At 48.0% G+C, this 22766-nt stretch overlaps 1 protein-coding gene across 3 annotated transcripts in view; it reads right to left on the minus strand.

Moving 5' to 3' along the window:
• LLGL2 (LLGL scribble cell polarity complex component 2) overlaps positions 1-22766 on the minus strand; it is a 908486-nt gene that overhangs the window by 203452 nt on the left and 682268 nt on the right. For all 3 annotated transcript variants that reach the window (XM_069654770.1, XM_069654772.1, XM_069654771.1), the window contains exon 20: positions 13388-13652. In XM_069654770.1, the coding sequence (XP_069510871.1) occupies positions 13388-13652 (265 nt within the window). The remainder of the gene's footprint in view (positions 1-13387; positions 13653-22766) is intronic.

Consider the following 22766-nt stretch of genomic DNA (forward strand, 5'->3'; position numbering starts at 1 on the left):
GCTTGCAGCAATTTTCAAATACACCTATATAAAAATCTAGATACATTGCTCAGATGAAGTTGAAAGATGTGTTGGGAAAGTAAATAACGCCATAAATGCTGGCACATAATTGGAATTTCACAAAAGATATTCACAAGAATTTGTTCACACCACATAGGGCCCACACACCATAGCTGCTATGCTCAAGTACTTACATCTATGTATAAACTTTAATACATGTTTTCATAGACATCCTTTTATGAAAGTTAGCATTTCGTTTGTGCGCATTTGGTAAAAATCAACCAATTATTCATTTATTTTATCTTTATTTTATATACAAGGAAGAGCAATGCTCTTTTTACCACAAAACATACACTAGATAGGAAATTAGATTAGACAGGAAGCAGTGAGCTTCTTACAAAGGGGTGAGTTTGAGTGAAATTCTAACCAGGCCGTGGAGGGAAGTAAATGGAACAGTCACCGGGGACAATTCATGAGTGGTAGTACATCAAATAAGGACAACCAACATTAGACATTTTTAAGTGCGGGAATGTGGTACAGCCAGCTGTGTTAGGAATATGACCATGATGGATGAAGTGCTAGACTGCAGGCAGAGAAAAAGTGAGGGGAGTGGAAGCTTAGAGGCGAAGGAAAAATGTCAGCTAGAAGGCAGATGAGAGGTAGGCTAAGAGGATAACTCTGGGACGAGGAGGTATGCTTTTTGTTTAGTTTTGAACAAATCCGTGTGAACTGTTTCTCGGCTGTCCGGGGGAAGAGTCCATGCAAGTGGAGCGAGAAGAGAGAAAGAACGGGGTGCCACAAGGGTAGTCGAGGACGAGTAGAGATTACAAACATGCTTGTAGAGTTGGATAGAGGAGGACACATACAGTGGTGCCATAGAGTGGGTAGATCTGTGAACGAAGAGAAGACATTTTATTCTGGCCCCGTTTTGCATTGTCAGCCATTCAGCTTGGTGATGGTACGCGGAAGAAGGTGTGAAGTGAGGGAGTTAAGAGTCCTGGTAGCGAAGTTAATGATCTTCTCGCGAGGATAGAAAGCATAGTTGGGGACACCAAGAGAAGGTTGAAAGGAATGAGGTGCCCAATTTTCCTAATATTTACAAAGTTGAGATGAGTCGCTGTTGCAGTTTTAGAGATGAAATTAGAGAAGGTGTGAGAAGGGTCATAGATGACACGGAGGTTTCTAGTTGAAGAAGAGTAGGAGAGAGAGTCAGGTGAGAAATGGATAGCAGGGTAAGAGATGAGAGTATTTAGCAGGGAAGAAGAGCACCTCTGATTTGGTAGAGTTTAACAATAGAGAGTATGAAGCAGTCCAATATTTAATGGCGGAGACAGTTGGAAATTTTGATAGAGAGATCAGATGAGGGTTCAGGAAAAAAGAAGATTTGGGTGTCGTCCATGTAGATTTGGTATGAGAACCCAAAGGAGGAAATGTGTGCCCCAAGAGCAGAGGTGTAGAGTGCAAAGAGGAAAGAACCAAAGACAGAGCATTGTGGAACACTTACAGTTAAAGGAGTGAGTTGAGAGGCGTTGTTGCTCCGGAGACAGAATTGGCAAGGCTCCACGTAGGATTCAGTACAGTCAAGGACTTGATCACAAATTCCAAGAATATAGAGTATTAGGGAGATCAGAGGGATTGACAGTGTTAAAGGCAGCGGCCAGTTCAAGGAGAATTAGGATGGAGGATAGGTTGGAGTGCTTAGTAGAGGAGATGGAGACATTCATGAGAGCACTTTCCGTGGAGTGATAGGAGCGGAAACCTGCTTGTAGGGGGTCTTGAAGGTTGTGGATGTCCAAGAAATTGGTAAGACTGTTGAACACAACCCTTTCACGCACTTTAGAGTAGTGCGGAAGGAGAGACAGGGTGAAAGTTAGCCAGTAGGTTTGGGTTAGTCCCCGTGCTTTAATTTTCTTTTTCAGGAGAGGGACGGCATGGCAGCTTTGAAAATAGAGGGAAATCAAGGGCAGGTTGAAGTGTTCAGCGAGATGGGAGGCCAACAAAGGGGCAATAGGCTTGACTCGGTGAGAAGCAAGAGGGTCTGATGGGCCACACAAGGGGTTGCCTTCATCAGTAGAGATAGGACTTCTTCAGTATTAGTGTGACAAAAGTGGGAGATAGAGGCAGAGGATGAGGGTAGAGTAGGCAGAGTGTAGAATGTAGGAGGTGGGAGTGTGAGGAAGGTCAGGGGAGAGACTCTATTTTTTTTAAAATGTATTCAGCAAAGTATTGAGCTAGGTCATTAGCTGTGAGTGGAGTGAGTAGTCGTAGGTTTAGGAGTGAGTTAGTGTAGGGTACCCTGCAGCTGGCGAGGATGGTTGGAGTGAAAGTCAATGAGGGTGAAGTGGATTTCCCTTTCGCTCCATCAAAAGAGGATTTAAGAGAGTTCAGGGCAGAGAGGTAGATGCAGGTCCTCTTACGAGTGGGTACACCTCCATTTGCGCAGCAGCTGACGCATGCCTGTGTGGAGAGCTTATGAATGGGGTGACCCATGTTTGAGGACGCTGAAACCTAGGGGTGAAAGCTAGATGTGAGAGGAGAATGATTCATAGTAGAGATTGGAAGCTGGAGAAGGCAGTGTTAGTGGGAGAGGCATCAGGTGTGAAGGAGGAGAGTGAGAACTAAGTCAGCGAGAAAGCAAGAAATGGCAGAAGGTTTACATTTCCTTTTAGTAATTAGTGAGGAAAGTGGTGAGTAGAGGTCAGAGGCTGGAAAGGAGATGGCGGTGGAAACAATGGAGTGATCAGATAGGGATGATGTGACAGTACTATTAGTGGCTGAGCGAGAGGTGGAGATTAATAAGAGATCCAAAGAGTTACCTCCGGTGTGGTTAGGTAGTTTTTGCATAGAGTGGAGAGTGTGGTCACTAAGGAAAGACTGAAGTTCAGATTTTCGAGAAGTGGTTGGAGAGGGAAGGCTGCAGTCACCTGGGAGAATGAGGTGATGTTTAGTGGAAAGAGAATCAAGGAGTTGCCCAAATTCATCAGAGAATGGTTCAGTGGGATCGGGAGGACGAAAGATGATGTGAACCGAGTGAGGCGGAGCAATAATAGAGATGATAAATTCTCAAGAGTTAGGCGAGGACATGGCATTTGAGATTGGTGAGGCGTTGAGACGGAAAGAGAGTAGGTGTCCGATGCTTCCATCTCTGCCAGTCAGGCGAGGAGAGTGAATGACGGATAGTTTAGAATTGTGTAGGGCCACCACAGTGGCAGTGTAAAATGGAGAAATCCAGGTTTCAGTGATAGCAACAAGGTCTACAGGATGAGAGCTGGTGTGAAAACAGTCTGCGATAAAGGAGGTTTTGTTGCATACAGACTGAGCAATCCAGAGTGCAATGTTCAGTTGATGCGATAAGGAAGAGTAGAGAAATTGAGTCTCAGAGGAAGAGAGGCGAGATGGATGCGTCTTAGGGGAGGTATGGTTACCTTGACGGGTTTGTTTGTTGGAATTAGGTGAAAGAAATGGTGTAGTGGGAGTTTCAAGATCTGAATTTTCATAATAAAGATAGGAAAGGAGGAAGTTGTAGCGTGATTGCAGAAAGCATAGGGAGAGGTGAGTAGGGGAGCAGCATTAGCGAATGTATTGTAGCCGAGTACTGCAATATGGAGTGACAGCTGTAGGGGATGCATGGTATCACAAGTATGACACTGACACAATGGGTACAATTTGTAAAATCTTTATTTAAATTGTTGGGGTTGGAGAAACTCCTATGCTGCCCTATAACTAAAATGGGAGTAGTCAAATAATAAATAACAGTCCTAGTGGAGTCTGTCAAATCAAAACTGCCTATGCTAACACAATCTAATGCCTGCCCTATCTCTTGTACAAAAAGTGTTAAAAGGAGAAATGTATGCAAAAAGGAAAAGTCAGTGTTCAAATGAATAAAGGTGATTGAACCAGCTCTCCTCCCCATGTTAGACCTCACAGAGTAAGGCTGTCCCTGTAGGCAGGATGACACTCTGGCTCGCACACTGTTCCAGAAAATGGATCGAGGCCTGTCTGGCCTTCCACGTGAAAGTCTCTTTTCTCGACTTCAAAATAATAATTTAACCAAAAAGTTCACAAAGGTCCCCCTCTGTCAGGCTCAGACCTTTCACGACAGTTCTCGTAGGTCACCCTCGGCCAGGCTCAGACCTCTCACGATAAAGTTCAACACAAACTTTTCAGGGGGCTCCCTTCCCCCAAGCTTATTTCACTTCGGGCCTCTCTCTGTCGGGTTCAGACCACTTTTGGATGTCGAAGACTTTCGAATGTGCGTGGCTTACTTTTCAGACTACTGCAGGACCACTTCAACACTCACAGTTCAACTTTCACTCCCCCCTTCTTTAGGAGTTAAATCTCTTTATTTCACCTTTGCTGTTCTTTCGCTTTATCGCGTCGAACAATTTACTTTTCACAGAGACTTTCGAATAGGCTACTTCCTTTCGCCGGAGCGCACTGTTGCTTAGTATCGCTGATTTTAGTTTAGTTTAGTTTCTTTATTTGTAGAGCGCCAAGCCCTTTAGGCATCTGGGCGCTATGCTTACACGTTACAAGAAAAATAAACATTTTAATACATAAGGTCAGTTGCAAGAATACATTGAATGTCGAAGATATTACATATATAAATACACAGCATGTGATAAATTTGCTAGAGCAAGTGTAGCAGTTATAGCAGGAACAAAAGAGTGCAGGATAATGTACAGGCCAAGCAACAGAAATCAACAAACGGGCAAAAGCGCAGGACAGGGTTATGTTAGTATAACTATAGTTAGTATAACTATTTTGCAGCAGTCTTTCACTTCAAAGTTCATTCGCAGGTCTGCCCTTCCTTACATCTCACTCACACGCATGCAGCCTTCAATTGTGATAAAATGTTGCTATTTCAAAACTTTAACACACACCGGTCTTTCACGTTGCTTGCCAACTCACCGGCTGTGTGCGTCCTTTTCTTGGTTTTGCGATTCCAATTACACGCGTCAAGGTTAATGCCACAGACTTTGCCTTGCCTCCCCAACTCTGCTGTTCACCTGGGAGGCTTGCTGGCGTCCTTGAAACAAAATACAGTCTTCACTTGTGGGTTTTAGCCTTCTCCATGTGTCTTTCGCGCCCAGTCAGAGGCAATGACCTCCCATAGGGAACTCTTGGGGTAGTTGACCCGCAGCTCTCAACCCAGGGTCAGTCGCTCTGCTCCAGTAGGTTTGCCTTTGTCCTGGAAGCCCTGCTCGTACTCGTGTTCCGCCTTGCTCCTAGTGTGTCTTTGGGTTCTGACTTTTAATTGTGTGAGGAGAGCCAATTGATATCATGTGTATGCACTTTGGATCAAGTGCCTGACTTTGCCTGACCCGATTAGCTGGACATGTCCAGTACGAATGTTAATGTTGTTCCTCTCAGTCACCCTCTTCTTCGGCACAGTGTGTATAAAAAGAGGGTCTGCGGAGGAGTTGGGATCTCGGAGCATTCTGAAACATAGGATGGGTTGGATAAACAAAATAAGGGGCAATACCACGTCTTACCATTGGCAACCCCACCCCCAAACCCCGAAGACCCCTCACCCCAAGTGATCCTCCCACACCCAGGGTCTAGATCCAAAGGCGAGATAGAAATCCCTGGGGACTAGCAGGTGAGACACCCTCTGGTTTTTCACACAGCACAGTTCGCAAGCAAGGGGTATTCACAGGTGCAGCAGAGGAAGGATGGTAAAAGCAAAGGTTCATAGGCGAAGAGGCAAAGAAGCTGGTCAACGGCTGGTCTTCACCCTTCACTGGGATGCCCTTAACTGGGATGCCCCTAGGGAGTTCAGAAGGGATGACACATGCTCGCCGAGTCCATTAGTGGTTAGTCTCGCAGATTTTGTGTCTGGTGTTGCAGGGATGAGGCGATTATCTCCTAATTGGTGTTTCCAGAGGAGCTGGAGAGTGAGCTGATCCAAGATGGCCACAGGAAGTGATGTCACTGATATGTATATATAATTCACATATACATGCATGTGGGGGTAGGGTGGCAGAACTAGTGGTGTGGGTGCTATGGGGAGGCATGGGGACCCTCATTAAAAAGAACCTGGTTGAATTCATGTCTAACAAAATGCTGACATTTAAAAAGGGCTCTATGAGGGTCGCTCGAGAGCTACGCCAAGATGACCACTTTCATGTCAGCTCCTCGGTTACCCACAATACATTGGAGGAGTCTGGAGTGACCGGTGGGCACCCCACCAATGTCAGTTTGGGATTAAAGCAACAGCATGGTGCTGCAAGTAAAGGTGCCAGTGGTTTGACCGTAGGCGGAAAAAGCCTGTGGCACTTTATCGGGCCGCTGCAGATCCTGAGCCGGAGACTGCTGTGGTGGAGGAGTGGAGAGCAGCCCGTTAAATAGGCTGCAAAGGTGGCAGTTGCAGGTGAATTGCAGGAGCAGCAATTGGTGGTGGCCCGCTGTGGTCTGGAGCGGCCTCTTAGGGGAGAAAGGTGCCTGAGTCAGTTGCGGTGACCCAGGCAGCAATGAAGGCATCCACACAGCATTGAGAGCCCTAGGAGGCGGGTAGGTTACCCTGCCGGGGCTGGATGCTGTGCAGAGGGAGGGCTCAGTGCAGTGGCAGCGGGACGGAGCCTCAGAGGCAAAGCCTGATTCTACAGGCTTGCTGCTTAGGTGCATGGTGGAGAGGGGAACCAGTGTTTGAAGGTGCCGGCTGCAGGGGTCATTGCAAGATGGTGTGCATTAGGGGGCCCTCCCAGGGAAAGGAGCTCCTATAAGGGATGCCCAGGCCAACCTCCATGCAGTGATCAACCTGAAGCACTGGCCTCCATAGACCTGAATATAAATGTGTGCAGAGGAGTAGGGGCAGCAGGCCTGCAGGGGGTGGAGGGGAACTGTTTGGTGCTGCAAAAATATGGCGGGATTCCAGCAGCCATCCTACTTGGCCCAGTGGGGCTTTGCTGAATCCTCTTGGGGCCTGGACCCGGCTTTTGCCTCTGTGGTGGGAAGGCTGCAGCAAGTGTTGAGAGATTGCACACCTGGCATTTATGGTCAGCTTGCACATACCCTCATGAAGGTTTGAGAAAGGGGATAAGCAGTTTGGCAGTGGTGGAACCCAGGCTGGAGGCGGTGAAGGGGCGCCACTGGTCGGCTTAAGCTGGTGGTATAAAGCCAGGCTGCAATTCGCAACGGGTCAGTGGCTCGGTCTGGTGGCCGGGGGAAGGCTTGCCTTGCACGAGTGGTGTGGAGCCAGTACAGAGGTAATCATCGACCCCTGGGAGTCTCGCACTAGCCTGGAACAGAAGGGGGAAAAGTGACAAGACGCACTCCAAACTTCCCTTTGCAGCAGAGACAGAGGTGTAGGAGGGAGGCAAGAGCGGAATGTCCCTCAGACGCATTCCTACACAGCTGCAGGCTAGTATCAACTCGTTGGACAATAAGCTAGACACCCTCACCTGCAAAGTCGACCACATGCCGGTCAGGCTGAACAAGCACGGCAACAGGTTAGATGAGGCAGAACAGTGCCTGTCCACTGTGGAAGACAAGGCTGCGCTGACCTCGCGTGAAATGGTTCAGTTGAAAAAAGCTGTCTAGGAACTGAAGCAGAATGACTTGGAATTGAGATTCCGTCTTAACAATCTCAGAATTGCTGGGGTCCCGGAGGCAGCGGACAAAGGAACCATGGAGCTGAAGGTAGAGAGAATGCTACGGGAGGCGCTGGGTGAGGCTGGCTTCTCCACGGCTTTCACGGTTGAAGGGTCCTTCGCATACCACGGGTGCCGGCCCCCCGATATAGGCGCGCTTCCCAGGCCCATTATCACCAGGATCCTTAACTACCACGACAGACTGCATTGTAGCGTTCGAGAGCTGGGTTTGCTCAGATACCAGAGAGATAAGATTAGCCTCTTCCAGGATTTCTCCAACAGGGTGCAGGCATCCAGGAAGAACTTTATTGATGAGAAAAAAAGCTTAAAGCTAAAGGTTTTAAATATGCTATGTTGTTCCCTGTGTGCCTACGAGTTGAACACAATGGAAAGGCCAGAGGAAGTGAGCATCAGACCACTGGCCATAACCAAACAGAGAGCATGTGTCTATTGGACCTCGGTTGTGGGAGGGGCAGGGCTACACTTTGCTGCGGACGAGGTTATGATCATTGTGGCACCATGGGAGGTGGAGGGGGGCATGTTGAAAGGTCTCAAACGTATTGCAGTGCACCTGTGTGGGAGGAGGGGGTGGGGTTGTGTCACGAGGGAGGAATGCTGGCACTTACTAGCAGCAACCCACGCACACTGGGGCTGCTTTTCTACCTTTGCAGGTCGGTTGCAGGAATATTCCTTCCAACTTTACATGACTAACAAAGGGGTTACAATTATGACTTGGAATGTGCAGGTCTAAATTCCCCCTCTAAATACAGAAAGGTTCTGCTGTATATGCAAAGACCCCAAGTGGATGCCGTTATCCTGCAGGAGACGCACCTCTTGCCAGTCCTGGGGCTGCCATAGGTACTTTTCCGATTCTAGCTACTCTCAGGTGGTTTGTATAGTTATAAAGGGCACGCTGCAGTTTCGGTGCCAGGAGGTAGTGAGGGACGGCGAAGAGAGGGCCTTGCTCCTCACAATGGTGGGGCAGGGATTCACCTTCCTTAGCTATTACAGTCCGAATACGGACTTCTGGGAACTTTGGGGCTTATTGAGGAGCAGTTTAGGAGACACCCGGATAATGTCGCGCTATGGGCTGGGGATTTTAATACGGTCATGAACACCACGTTGGATAGGTCAGTGGAAGCCAGCAGGGGAACAGCAATGGTCACGCAGAAAATAAAGCCGATTTGTGCTACTGAAGAGCTTGTGGATGTATGGAGGGAGCACCACAGGCAAGTAAAGGAGTACACTTTTAGATCCTCGGTGCACGGTCAGCATCAAGGTTGGATTATATATTTCTGTCTAGCAGGGGGTCTGGGTGGATTACAGGCTGCAATATCCTGGCACACACGCTTTCTGACCACACCCCAGTGGTAGCGACAGAGACTATTCCTGGGAAACGACATAGCGGCAGGAGCTGGATTTTTAAAAACAAAAGCCTGTGGGAGGGAATACTTCACTTTTTTGGGGAAAACAAGGGTCCTGTGGCATCCCTCTCTATAGGAAGCCTTTAAATGTGTGATTCGGGGGATATGCATCTCTAAAGAGTTGGGGATTCTCAATGGCATATGAGCAGAGCTAGCTGCCAGTGAGGCCCGCTTGAAAGACTTGGATGCAGCAGCCAGGGAGATTGCTGGCGCGAATGATATGATCAGAAACCGCAAGGTCACATATTGCAGCTATAAAGTCGCCAACAGAGGAGCTCTTACAAATGGACGAAGAAATCATGGGGGTGATGTTGTCTTATTATAGGGTGCTATATTCATCCAAAATAGGAGTAAATCAAGCAGCACGGGATAGCTATTTCGATCAGGTGGGACTATCCTTGTTACCACAGTAGGGAAGAGATCAACTGTCTAGACCATTGACTGAACAGGAGATCCACGCAGCCATTAAGGCACTTCTCGCGCCTTAGGCTGCAGGCCCGGGTAGGCTATCGGCCAACTTCATTAAAGCGTATGCTCCGACTGTTGTCTTTCATGTCCTAAACATGTATCGACAGGCACTGCTGGGGGGCTGTCTCCTTGAATCGTTGAGGGAAGCAGTGGTCACTCTGTTATTAAAACCAGGGAAAAATGTGGGGAGTTACTCAGCCTATATCTCTGATAAATCTTCATAATAAAATACAGGCCAGGACGCTGGCAAGCAGGCCCGCTCCACTAATGTCCAAGTGTGTTCTAGCAGATGAAGGTGGCTTTATCCCAGGTGGTCCACATCGTATGGGCTGCATAGGGTGTTTGGTCTCTTTTCGGTTCCGGAACAGCATACATCAGTAGTGGCAGCCCTTCGATGCAGAGAAGGCGCTTGACTCAGTTGAATGGCTGTTCTTTTCTCAGTTCTCCGACCCATGGGGAAGGGAGAGGATTTGTATGGTTGGTGTCTCTGTTATATGAAGGCACGGTTGCGGGTCAAGTGTAGAGTGTCGGGTCCTATCGCAATGGGCAGGTCGAACGCATCAGTGTCTCCCCTTTTATTTGCGCTAGCGGTGGAACCCCTGGCGGAACTAGTCAGATCCAAGCATATTGATCGTGGAATAAAGTTGTTCTCGCACAAACTGGTAATTTCGCTCTACGCATTGTGCCAACCCAGCCAGTAACTGCTCTCACCTTGTCGGCCAGCAGAGTGACTTCGGACAGTGCCTGGAATGACTGTGGAGCGGAGGCCCTCTCTTGTGTGGGGTTCTTCTTTCACTTGTGCTGGCATTGTGTCCTGGTCCTTGGATGATCGGCAATGCCAGCACCTGCAGCCTAGACCATCACCAACCGACTTGCAGCAGCAAGTGCCCCATTTTCCTCTTTCCAATCCACCACTTCCATTTCTTTCCTCTTTTTCTGACCGGGCAGGCTTTGCAGGTTTCTTTTCATTTCCTTTGTTGGGCGGCAACTGTGGACATACTGTTAGCATAATGAAAATATAAGTGGCTGTATCATACACAGTCCACTAGAAATAAATACCTAGATCCCAGCTTCTGTGCTGTGCTCTTTTCTCCAGCCGTCACTCACTCGCACCGAGCACCCAGCTTCTATGCTTTTTTTTTATATGGCCTTAACTTAGTCAGCATTTGGGGGACTTGCTGTTTGCGTTAAGATGTTATAATATCAGTAGTTTGTAAGTGAGAACGGGGTGGCCTAATGTTTAACTTTCAGTTGGTATTATGCCACTGCTTACTGCTGTCCTCATTAAGTGCTCCTTTCCCATTTTGTGTTGCCTGCACATTTCCTAACTTAGGAAATAAATAACACGCTGATGCATCTGGCAAGCTAAGCCGCCGCCAACATTCATTTCGTTTCACTAACGTTGCAAACATGTGCAGCTTGCTTTTCCTAATGTAAAGCCAGCGACGGCACATTTATTTTACTAAATTGCAAACCTGTGCCGCCAGGCACAGATTTGCAACGTTAGTAAAACAAAATCAGTAGCGGCATCAGGCAAGCCAAGCCGCCAATGACATTAAATTCATTTCACCAATGTTGGAAATAGGTGCCGACGGCAGGTTAGCAACATGAATATGATGCCGGCACTTATTTCTAACATTAGTAAAAACAAATTCAATGGCGAAGGCAGCTTAAAGCCGACAGTTACTTGTCGAAATTCAAACATCAAATGCTTGTAAATAAAAAAATAACATCCTTAGCCAACATGCATGCTGGGCTCCTCACACCAAAAACATAGACCAATCCCCCACAAGTCACTATATGTACATTTTCATAGCCATTTTAAACCAAAACGTATCTATTACACTACCTTGTTCATTTTAAATAGAGCATACTGTGCAATGTGTAACATAACTTGAAAGCTGCAGTAAATATAAGTATAAATGGCTGACACATTCACCACACAATGCATTTGCAGCCAAAGAGTGCAACAAGAGGTGTGTTGTGGGTGGAGATTGGTGGGACTGGGAGGAATATCCTATAGATTTCACTTAGCAATGGATCGGACACAGCCAAACTACAGAATCCATCCTCATATCATCTGCAAAGCATTACAAACCCTTTATTCAAAACCCCCGTTTCAAGCTCTTATGTTAATGACAATAGCTTTGGCTTTAAAGGAAGCGCTTTCGGTGTCCCCTAATAGCCAAAACTAAAAATGGTTATTCTTCCTAGGTTCTTGCACACCTTACTTAACATGCCCATAGTGGTCCCCTCTGCCTTCTTTAAATCGCTGAAGGCATCAATAACTAGGTTTATATGGCAGGGGAAGCAGGCGCGACTGATTGTGCAAGCTGGTGGCCCCATTGGAAAAGGGATATCTTGCGCTCCCGGATTGCAGTGCAGGCATCATTCTTTGCTTATTGATACAACCTGGTTCCTGATAGGGTTCATGTCCAGATTGAAAGGGCGACAGTGGTGTCGTCACTACTAAAAGCAGTGATCCTTACCGTGTCGCAATGCAAGGCGAGAGGCCGTAATTTAGTTGCAATCACATGTGGTGCCTGGCAGCGTATAGGTGGCTTGAAACAGGGTGAGGTCCTGCATTCACTTCTTCCCATTGTGCATGTCCCGGGGTTGCCATTAACAGGGTAGAAAGTCTATACGCAGTGCATGTCCAGGTTGCACTTTTCATACTGGCGTGACCTGTTACCGGGGTGGTTGCCGTGCGGATTAGAAGGGGGCGTCTCCCTAGGCACAAACAGTGGAGTTCTGACATCTTATATTGCGACGAAATTGAGACTGAATATGGAACTTCTATTCCTCTGGCATCTAGGGCGAAGAACATTTGGGGACCTTGTACAGCCTATCTTATATCTGTGCAGAGTGATGTCTCTGTTGGTTCGGGACCTCCCTCTGATGTATAAACTCCGGCTCGTCTGTCTCCTTTGCTATATCTGCTATTATTGTATTGTAGGGGTTGGGGAATGTGCTGCCGTCTTCTACTCTGTGTTGTCATTGAAAATAAAAAGAGTTTACACACAAAAAAAGGGGGAGGGGGGTCTATGAAAACATGAAGAACTTGCATACACATATTTCACTGGCAGAAAAAAACAGCAGGTAGACAGACTGCAATTAGGTCCGAACCTACAAATAAACAACCTTGGACCAAGCAGCGTGGCAGTCCATTTTCTACTCATTTTCTAGTATTCACAGTCTTAGGTCTCTGGGACCTTTCAAGTTGCACAGATAAGAGCAAAAAGCTTGCCACAAGAATAGAGGGGAAGTGAAGAGAATTGCTTCAATTTTTTTTAGCATTTCAGCAGCTATTATCTATACTGAGCATCTGAAAAATACTGAAGCTCTAACTTATGGGAGGCTTACAGTCAGACTTTAAACAACTGATTAACTTTATTCATTGGCGTCTACAAAAAGGTCCAGATGGTGAAGATTCAGTCACTCCAGAGAACCGCACACTTTTGTAAGGGGAGGTAGTGAACTAGTAAACACAAAAAAATGATAAGTACCTATTTAACCATGCTCCAATGCTTTTTGGAAGGAGTCTAGCCTGACAGTGAAACTCAATTTTTAAAGGAAGTGCTAACCAATACACCAACGTAAAATACCCAAAGATTGCAGGCTTCCTTGGCACTCTGCCACTGACATCCAAATCCTTTAGGCAGCAGAAAATACCTAGTAATCATTGCACTACTTTCCTGTTGGCTTTATGCTGCAATGCCAGTTTACACCAGACTCGCACACAACCATCTTCTACTGTCCTTCTCGGTCTCCTCCTGGCAATATGATCCAATTCCTATTGGCAATGGATTTCTTAGCCACTGATCCACATTGCCTGTGTATAATGCATAACCATACTTCAATATCTGTTCAGCCTAACATCTGGAATACTGGCTTAGAAATTACCTTGCCCATATCTGGTGAAAACACAAGAGGCAATGCCGCTCACATCTTCCTTGCGGATACAGCCATAGCGGACCTGCGGCTTGAGGTGAGGCAACGAGACTACCTGTATGTCTCCCAGGTTGGTAAGGATGGCTAGGTGGTTCTCGCTGTAGTCATCTGTCTTGCAGCTTCCAAAACTGGCAACAGTAGCTTTACGCACTCGGGAGCCTTCCAGGGCCGTGAGTTTCAGCTTCAACTTGGAGCTCACCTTAGGCAGCGTGAAGACCTAATAATGACAAGCAGTCGACATGAGACCAACCTTTCCTTAAGAGCAATTCAAAGAAGAAAGATGGCATGCTACTTACCTTGACAACACTTCTTCAGCATAGATGCCGCCTATAGATGAACAAATGACTCATCTCTCGATTCTGCCCAATGGACTTTCCTTCCATGAATTCCTCATCTATGATATCTATCTCCCAGCGGTAGCTGCTCTTCGGAAACTTTTCTGCTTCCAGGGGGCACAGCGCGGCACTGTTTTGGTTCCGCCCGTCGCCGCTTCGCACCCCACTTTGGTCATGTCGTAGGATCTAGTTTATATAGAGGTGCCATGACCAGTAACTGCAGTGCCACCCTTTTTCCCTAGCACTCTGTCGCTGAGGGACCGCAGAACTAAGGTGTAGTAACTACCCCAAGAGGGGCAGGTAGGGAGGGTAATAAGGAATCCGTGGGAGGAACATCCATCAGAAAGAACATTACTGAGAGGCAAGTCATTTTTTCTTCTAATGTACTCCTTCTTCCCATGGATTCCTCAACTACGATAAACTCCCAAAGGAGTACAACAACCTGGAGGAGGGAGGGTAGCCAGTACACCCCCGTAAACCAGAAAACTCAGGACGACATCCCTGCTGAAACAAGCGTCCCGACCAGACATAATCCAAGCCGTAATATTTAGCAAACGTGTGCAAGGAAGCCCACATGGGCACTTGGAAAATATCCAGAACAGGCCCTTGCGTTGCAGAGCCAAGGGGGCGGCCAACACTCCGGTGAACTGAGCCGTGAGACCCTCTCAGGGTCCTCCTTGCCAGTCGGTCATAGCATACCAAGATGCAGAGAATGATCCACTGAAACAAGTTCCGTTTTCTGACAGTCCTGCCTGCACGGGCACCTGCATAACCAGCGAAAAGCTGGTCACTAGCCCTGTTCTCCTGTGTCGAAAAGAACTTGAGGTAGAACTAATTGATTACACCTTTCCTTAGTCTTGGAAGGGTGAGGTAGAGGAAAGAATATGGGTAGATGGATCTTTTGAGAGAGATGGAAATTAGAGACCACATTCGGAAAGAAGGATGGTCTAGCTCTCAAAATCACATTCTCTTTGGAAAAAAAACAAGTAGGGAGGAATAACAGACAATGCCTGGAGCTCACTCACCAGTCTAGTGGAAGTAATGGCAACCAGGTAAATCGCCTTAAGGGTGAGCAGCCTTAAAGAACAAGAATGAAGAGGCTCAAAGGGAGCGCCCAATAAAAACATCAACACAAAATGTAAATCTCGCGCCAGAACAACAAACCGGTGTGGGGAGACACATATCGGAAAGACCCCTTAGGAATTCGATAACTGAGGCTAGTGAAAAAGGAGCCTTCTTGAAGACCGAAATTGCCTCAATATACCACTTCACTGTACCAATCGGAAGGCCAATACGGGACAAAGGCATCCGAAAATCTAACTGAGGAAGTGGAGCAAGTAAAGGGGTGCAGATCCCTATACCGAACCGAAGCCAAAAACTGCTGCGCCCTGCACGCATAAATGGAGTTGGCGCCGGGTCTTCTAGCAGATAGGGGCATGTCCAGGACGTCCTCCAATAACTCCCACTTCCTGTACCCCAGCCTTTTAGCAGCCAGGCATGAAGAATTAGGCTGCAGATGTTCTGGTGCAGGACCCTCCCATCCGATTGGGAGAGGAGGCCCATCCTCTGCAGAAGATGCCAGGGAGTGGAGATGGCCATGTCCAACAACTATGGGTACCATGTTCTCCGGTCCCAGTCTGGGGAGATCAAGGTCATTGTGGCCCCGAACAGACACAGTCTGAGAACCTGCGGAATGACATGAATCGGCAGGAACGCATCGAGCAGTTCAAAGTCCCATTCGACTGTCAAGGTGTCGCCCAGAGCAACCCGACGAGGAAAATCCCTGGAGCAGAACTACTTGCACTTCCTGTTTACACTGGAAGGGAAGAGGTCCACCAGGGCAGTAGCCCACAGTACACCACAGTCTGCTCACAGGGAGATGCTGTAAGTGATCGCCCCAGCCCTTGAGGCAAACACCCATGACAGGGTAATTTGTAGCCAGGGTTGAAGGAAAAGGAGTTTATCCTTCATGGACCACCATAGTAGGTCTCTAGATACTTTCTCTGACTAGAAGAAAGTCTGGCCCTGAAACAGACCATTGAGCTCTCAGGAGCTACTGTAGCGACCGGTATCCAGTGATGTTATCAAATTCAAAATAACAAAAAACATTTTGAATGAAATGTTTTTAATGAAAACAATACCCTATTTTTATTTTACATGTGGGGTAGGGTAAGAGGTTAAAAGGGGTTGGGAGGCGGTTGGAGTGGGGTTAGAAACAAAGAGAAATGGAGGGCTTGGAGGTCTGACCCACCAAATAAAAAATGTAGTTAAAGTTGTTACAAATATTTTTGTTATTATTTCATTCGCTAATATCACTTGGAACCTAGCAACCTCATGTTCAAACAGGCCTCTGGTAGCACCACGATGCATGATGCTATAAGACCCAGCAAGTGCAGAAAAGCCAAGGCTGGGACCATCGCCTGAGGTTGGAATACCTGGACCATCTTGAAGATGTTCGCCACTCTGTGCTCGGGCAGGAAACTAGACCAAGGCAAGTGTCCAAGACCGCCCGATGAATCGGAGGAATTAGGACGGCGAAACATGTACATTCCTGTAGTTCAGGAAGAAGCACAAGCTCTGCAACAGGATGCACGTCCGGCACATATGTGCCAATGCTAGATCTAGTGAATGGGCTCAGAGCAGCCTGTCATCCAGGTAGGGACATTAATGCCTTTCCTTCAGAAACGATTCACCACTACTGCTAGCAGCTGGGTGAAACTACTGGGTGCTGATAAAGACTGAAAGGAAGAACCTTGAAATGATGAGTTTCCCACTCAGGTACTTCCTGTCCTTCGTGTGGATATTCACATTACAGTAAGTATCCTGGAAACTAGTGAGTCCATGTCCAGGGCCTGGAGGTTCTGGGCTTGAGTGAGCACCTTGAACTTGTCCTTGTACAAGTTCAGAAGCTGCAGAACCAGGATGGAGAAGGGTATGAACTCTATGGCCCCTTTTGCCAGAAGCCAATGGATCTCTTTGAGTAGGAGAGGTTCCGGTGGCAAGGGGGGTGGTCTGGTGGGTAAGAGGCAAAGGAGAGGCAGCATCCCTGCTGGATAAGGCATCTGAGGTGGTATTTCTCTACTCCTTGCAAAACTGGGATATCCTGCCCTCCACAGGGGATGAATGGCGGAAGTAGGCTTCTGAGGCTTCGTGCTGGGGTTGCGGAAGGCACAGAGGTTGAAGCACCTCCTCTAGGTGCTCTGCATCCCCTACCCCTATAGGGACGGCGTTGTCTTTGCCTGCCTGAGGAAGACTGAACTGTACATCCCCCTGGGCATAAGAAGCAAAAGGAATGAAACACCTACCCCTGCCTGCTGGGTTTGCCGGAAACTGCTGTTGGACCACCAGCGCGAACGACTTCGGTTATCACTGACCACAGACCAAAGGATAATTTGGCCAGAGCACAAGAGGTATTGATGCACTGGAGACCCAGGCTTGAAGAGTCGAAAATGTTCCTGCCCACTGCATCCAACCATTTGCTTTCCCCATCCGAAGGGCAAGGATCGAAATAAGGGGGTATTGAGGTTTGCCGTAGAAGCCTGCACCACCAAACTCTCCGGGGAAGCGCGAAATAAGGTGTCTGAAGGCTGGCTTGTGCTTTTTGGCCAGTTCACAGTCCACTGTAGGGACTGATGCCAGTTTGGCTCACAGTTCATCCACATGCCCCTCTACTGCCTGGTTGAAAGGCAGCAAGGTCTCCATCTTGGGTCCCTCGTCCAGAATGTCGCATAGGTTGTACTGCACCTACGGCTGCAAGGAGGCAGACAGCCCAAGGGTGTCGACCACCTTCGATATGAGGTGCTGAAAAGCTGCCTGTGGCTTGCCACAGTGGCAGCAGGCATGTCAATCTCTGGCAAGGTGTCCAGGCCACTTGCCTCCTGAAAGTCAGCTGCTAGGTCCACTAAGTCACCCTGCTCCCTATAAAAGTCATCTGGGAAGTGCCTTACCTCCCTGGGGTAGAAGGGCTCCAGTCTGAGAGGGACATCACCCTCCTCGTCATGAAGACCCTCCAAGTCTGTCATATCTGCCCTTCTAAGGAGCGGAAGAAACTCTTTAGCTACTGTAACAACGCCAACATTGGTTTGTGACCATAGGCGGGAGGACCGGCGTCTGCAAACGTAACGATCGGCCACTTCTTTGCAATCTTATCGTGGTGCACTGCAGTCTCCATAACGGCTCCTCCATGTGAGGTGGGATCCGCCGGCTCGGCCAGTGCTGTCGGTGCCAAAGCCGTTGGTGTTGTTGCCACAGCCAAAGGCATCATGGCCTGAGGTGTTGGGGCCTTGGCAAAGACGTTGAGCATCTTCAAACGAAAAGCACTCATTCCGAAGGTGAAGAGTACTTGGTCAGAAAAAGTATCTGCAGGCCTCTTTCGCTTGGCCTTTTTTGGGTTGGTGGACGAAGACGAGTGAAGTCGCGAAGAACCGGCGGGCAAACTTGACCTCTGGCAGAGCTCCTTTTCTTTTTGTCTTTCTGGGTGGCGGAATACACCATGACGCCAGGCACGGCGACCTCGAGCGGGACCACTTATCCCCTCTCTCCTTGTGGAGAAAGGTAAACTGTTTCACCTCGCACTCTCGTAGCACCTTCAGGTGAATCAACTTGCATGACGCGCAGTACTGCACGTTGTGGCCTTCCCCAAATCAATAAAGGCATATGTAGTGAGGTTCTGACACAGACTTTGGCACCCGCAATCCGTGCAGGATTTGAACCCTGCAGACCTCATCAAATTCTGCATTGCGATGAATTCGAGAGGTGAAATAAGAATTATAAAATCAATAAACTAAGAGCGGTGTTTCGAATAACGAGCAGAGTGTGCGGGGAAAAAGGAACAAAGGCCACAGGGCGGAGCACCTATCTTTATAATGGCACCAACGTCACGTCCGGTGCAGGGCACGTAAAGGCGTCTGGGCGTAAATCGACATGGAGCTGCACAGCTCTCCCTGGCAGCGGAAAAGTTTAAAAATAACAGCTGGCGCTGGGAAATCGATGATATAGATGAAGAATCTGTAGGAGAAAGGAGTCCATTAGAATTAAATGATTTATACAAATTCCTCTGGCACCAGGAAAAAGATGTCCATGCACTTTATACCATCGGCATCAAAATTACTAAACTAAACTTTGTTTTAATATTATAAAAAAAGATCACTAGATGACATTTTAATTTCCATTTTGGAAAGGGTAATAGGAACACTTAAAATTAATTTAGAAAATTAGAAAAGGCCTAATTGAAATGTTTGGTGCAAGTCTATAAACTGTACCATTCTAGAAAATAATTGTTCCAGGAATAAAGCTCTTCTCCCCTCACCTGGCATTTTGTCTAGATTCACATCACCAACACCAAACACCCAGTCATACAGACCTGGCTATCAACCATGAACTCTGAGGGCTTCACACCTGAGGTCACCACCTGCTCCAAGTTCATCAGGTTCCACATCCACAAGCACCCCTCCTTCAAGACACAACTCAGACAGCTCTGTGTCAGCTCTTCTTCCTGCGAAAAGTCAAGCCCCCCCCCTCCTCTGGACAGCTTTAGATCCACTGTTCAAGCACTGGTCCCATCTCGGCTGGATGGGGGAAATGCATCGAAGGCCTCCCGTCATCTTCCCATGTGCCCCTGGAAGTGCCCTACACACGGCCACATCAAGGGCCTACGTAGATACAACCATATGACCTCAGACATAACCTTGCATGCACAAATCACCTTTAAGTCTTGCTGCATCATCTATAAGGCAGTCGCCCGACAGTCACCCAGCTACCTTGCGGAGAAACTCTGCATCTCTGGCAGACAGCGCACAACCAGAAGCCAGGACACTTGCAAACTTGAAATCCACTGCTGCAAAAAGGAAAGGACCAGAAAACAAGCCTTCTCTGCCTATGCCCCAAGACAATTCAAGAATCCCAAAGGTGTCTCACCCGCTAGTCCCCAGAGATCTGTCGTCCAGGTGGCCAGGACACAGCCATCGCTATTGGATCCAGTTCCTGGAGGTGGACCAGTGGGGGAAGATCACCTGGGCTAAGGGTCTTCGGGGAGTAGAAGTGGGACACTGAGGGTTGAGATGTGGTATCCCCTTCCCTGCAACACCTTTTCCCCATCCTACACTGTAGGATATTTAGAAGCTATATTCCCCCCCCCCCTTCCCGCACAAACATTTTCTTACACTGTAACAGACAACGGACTAACACCAGAGCCGTTTACTCGACATGTACCAACACACGGGTCAGGCAGAGTCAGACAATTGAGAATAACCAAGCACACTTGGTGGCCCTTTACCCACCCCTATAGGGATAAAAGGCAGAGCACGAAATCACACTTTTAGCAAGGCCGAATGCATGAGGAGACAGCTACACCAAACCAGCATTTTAAACAGAGAAGAAAGGCAGTGAGACCTGGAAGGACGACGAAGGGGGAATTGCCCTTGCCCTTTTCAACTCAGACATGCAAAGCCTCAGAAAGGGAAAGAAAAGACTGGGAAATACAACTGGCGTGCGGCGCAGCAGATGTCAATGGTACACAGGGGCCTCCCGCTTTGATAACAGAGGCGGAGAGACAAGCAGGCTACCGTGGTAATATCCTTGACTCCAGAGAACAAAGAAGCCAACGGGTTCAGCACAGCTGGTGAGTCGGAGGAAGCAGATAGCAAACCTAACATGTGTTGAGCCCAAGGTTGCAAGTGGCAACATTTTGACCCCCCCACCTGCTCTAGGGACAGGCAATACCTAAAGAGAGATATATCTAATCCTGCACCGAGTGAGGAAACTGCGTGGCTCGACAAGAATGCTGACCCGGAGGAACGCCACGAGGAAACAAAAGGAACGTGGTCGTTCATGGGAAACAGGCGGAGGGCATATCAACCCAACCAGATGCCACAGTTTTATTTATTTATTTTATTACATTTGTTATACGCCCAGACCCTGAGGTATCACGGCGTAGTTGCAGACAATTAAAAAATTACAGTTCTTAGCATTTACAGACAATTTAAAATACAATTCTTAGCAGTTATCAGCATAAGGCGGCAGGAGGAGACATGTAGGAGAGACAGGAGAGAGAGCCTAGGGATATAAGGGACTAGCAGCAGGGGTGGGTAGAGGGTATGCAGTCTCAGTGATTTAGAATAGGTCGAATAACCAGGTTTCAGCGATTTTTTAAATAGCTGGTGGGATTCTTCGTTCTTGATGTTTGTCGGGGCATTCCAATGTTTAGGGGCAAGAACTTTAAAACTGTTGCCCCCAGCTCTTGTGCTTTTGAATCTTGGGATAGCAAGGAGAGTGCTGTTGCTGGATCTGAGGTGTCTGGTGGGAGCTTTTTTTATGCCTGCGTTGTTGAGGTATTTGGGGGCTTTGTTAGCAATGCATTTGTGTGCGATACAAAATAATTCTCGCCTTGATGGGTAACCAGTGGTTGTTTCTCCTGATGGTCGAGATGTGCTCATTATTTTTTATTCCCAGTGCTGCTCGAAGGGCTTTTTCTACATGAGTTGTAGTTTGTTCAGGTTGGCAGTAGTCAAGCTTTGAGAGTACAAGAGCTCTTGCTAAAGTAATACAATTATTTGGTGTGAGGAATTTACGACTTAAGGAAATGAGCTTGGTGGTGTAAGAGGTGGCTGAAGAGAGGGCATTAACTTGTTTTGTCACAGTCAGATTGGCTTCTAGGTAGACACAGAGTTTTGACCTGTTTGAGAACTGGGATCGTGGTGCCATCAATGGTGAAGGCAGCATAATCGGATTGAAGGGAGTCGAGTCTGGGGTGTGAGTCACAAAGCCCCAAGCGGGGGCGAGAACAAAATGGGCCCCAGACGGGGTGCCATCCACGAAATCCCAAGCAGGGGTAAGAACAAAACAAACCCAGGTCGGGGGGGGAGGAGCCACAAAGCCTCAACCGGGGGTGAAAACAAATAGACCCTAAATCTTAGTGAAAACAAACAGAACCCAAGTCACGATACGAGAGACAAGAACCCAAGTAGGGGTGAGAGTCAACAGATCCCAAGGCGGGATATAAGAGAGGGCCCCATAGTGGGTTGAAGTAAACTGGAGGAGTGCAACTCCCAAGACCCCAAGCTTGTTTCTCTTTTGTGTGGGTCCCAGGCCCCTTTGTATTATCTCGGGATCTCCCAGACTTGTTTTGGGCTTCAGCCCTGTGACTGCGTTCTTCTTTGGGCTTGTGTGGGTCCTTGACTCCTGTGCGCTGCTTTTGCGGGCTCCACTCGACTTCATATGGGCCCCAGACCCTGGTATACTGTTCTGGCGGTACTTCCCCAACTTCATATGGGTTCAAGACACTGGTGTGCTGCTTCTGCGGGACCTCTGCCCCTACTTCATTCAATGGCCAATTGAACAGACCTGGTGTACTCTTCCTGCCAGGAACTGTTCCACATAGGATATTTCATACAGTTAATTTCAGCTTTTACAGTTCTTTCACTATCCCTTTCTGCTTTCCAGGATATTGGCACATGTTTCACCAGCCTGCCCAAGCCGTTCCGTACCTTTGTGAAATGATGTCCCGGTCTCCAGTCTGTCCTGGGAATGTAACGGGGCTTCTGAGTTGCTTCCGTTTTCAGCGTCCTGCTCTCGGCGACTCCAAAGCGGTAGGCTCGCTCTCGAATCCTCTACTGTATGCCTTCTCCTCGCTTTGGCTTTGCCGGACGGGTTTCCACTTTCCCCGTCGCCAGGCAGGTCCCTGCTCCACAGACCTACTGCAGACACTCGTCCCTCCTTAAGAGTGTCCCATCCTCTTCTCTTCGGGCCTCTTGATACGGAAATGGCATCTGGTTCCTCGCTCCTCCAGGACTGGCTTGACAAGGTACATAGTACTTCCTTGCTTTTTATCAACCGGGCTGCTTCTAGTAGAATGTACAGCGTATGTTGGTTCCGCAGTGGGCTTTTGCTTCTTTGCTTGTTCTTCGTGCCAGTGATTGTATTGCACTCCACCTGGGTAAGCCTCACTCTTCCTCGTCCCAGTATGACTTTTATGACTGAAGTCCTTTACACTACTGTTA

This window comes from Ambystoma mexicanum, chromosome 3q (assembly GCF_040938575.1).
Source record: "Ambystoma mexicanum isolate Mex_15411 chromosome 3q, UKY_AmexF1_1, whole genome shotgun sequence".
Taxonomy (NCBI): Eukaryota; Metazoa; Chordata; class Amphibia; order Caudata; family Ambystomatidae; genus Ambystoma; species Ambystoma mexicanum.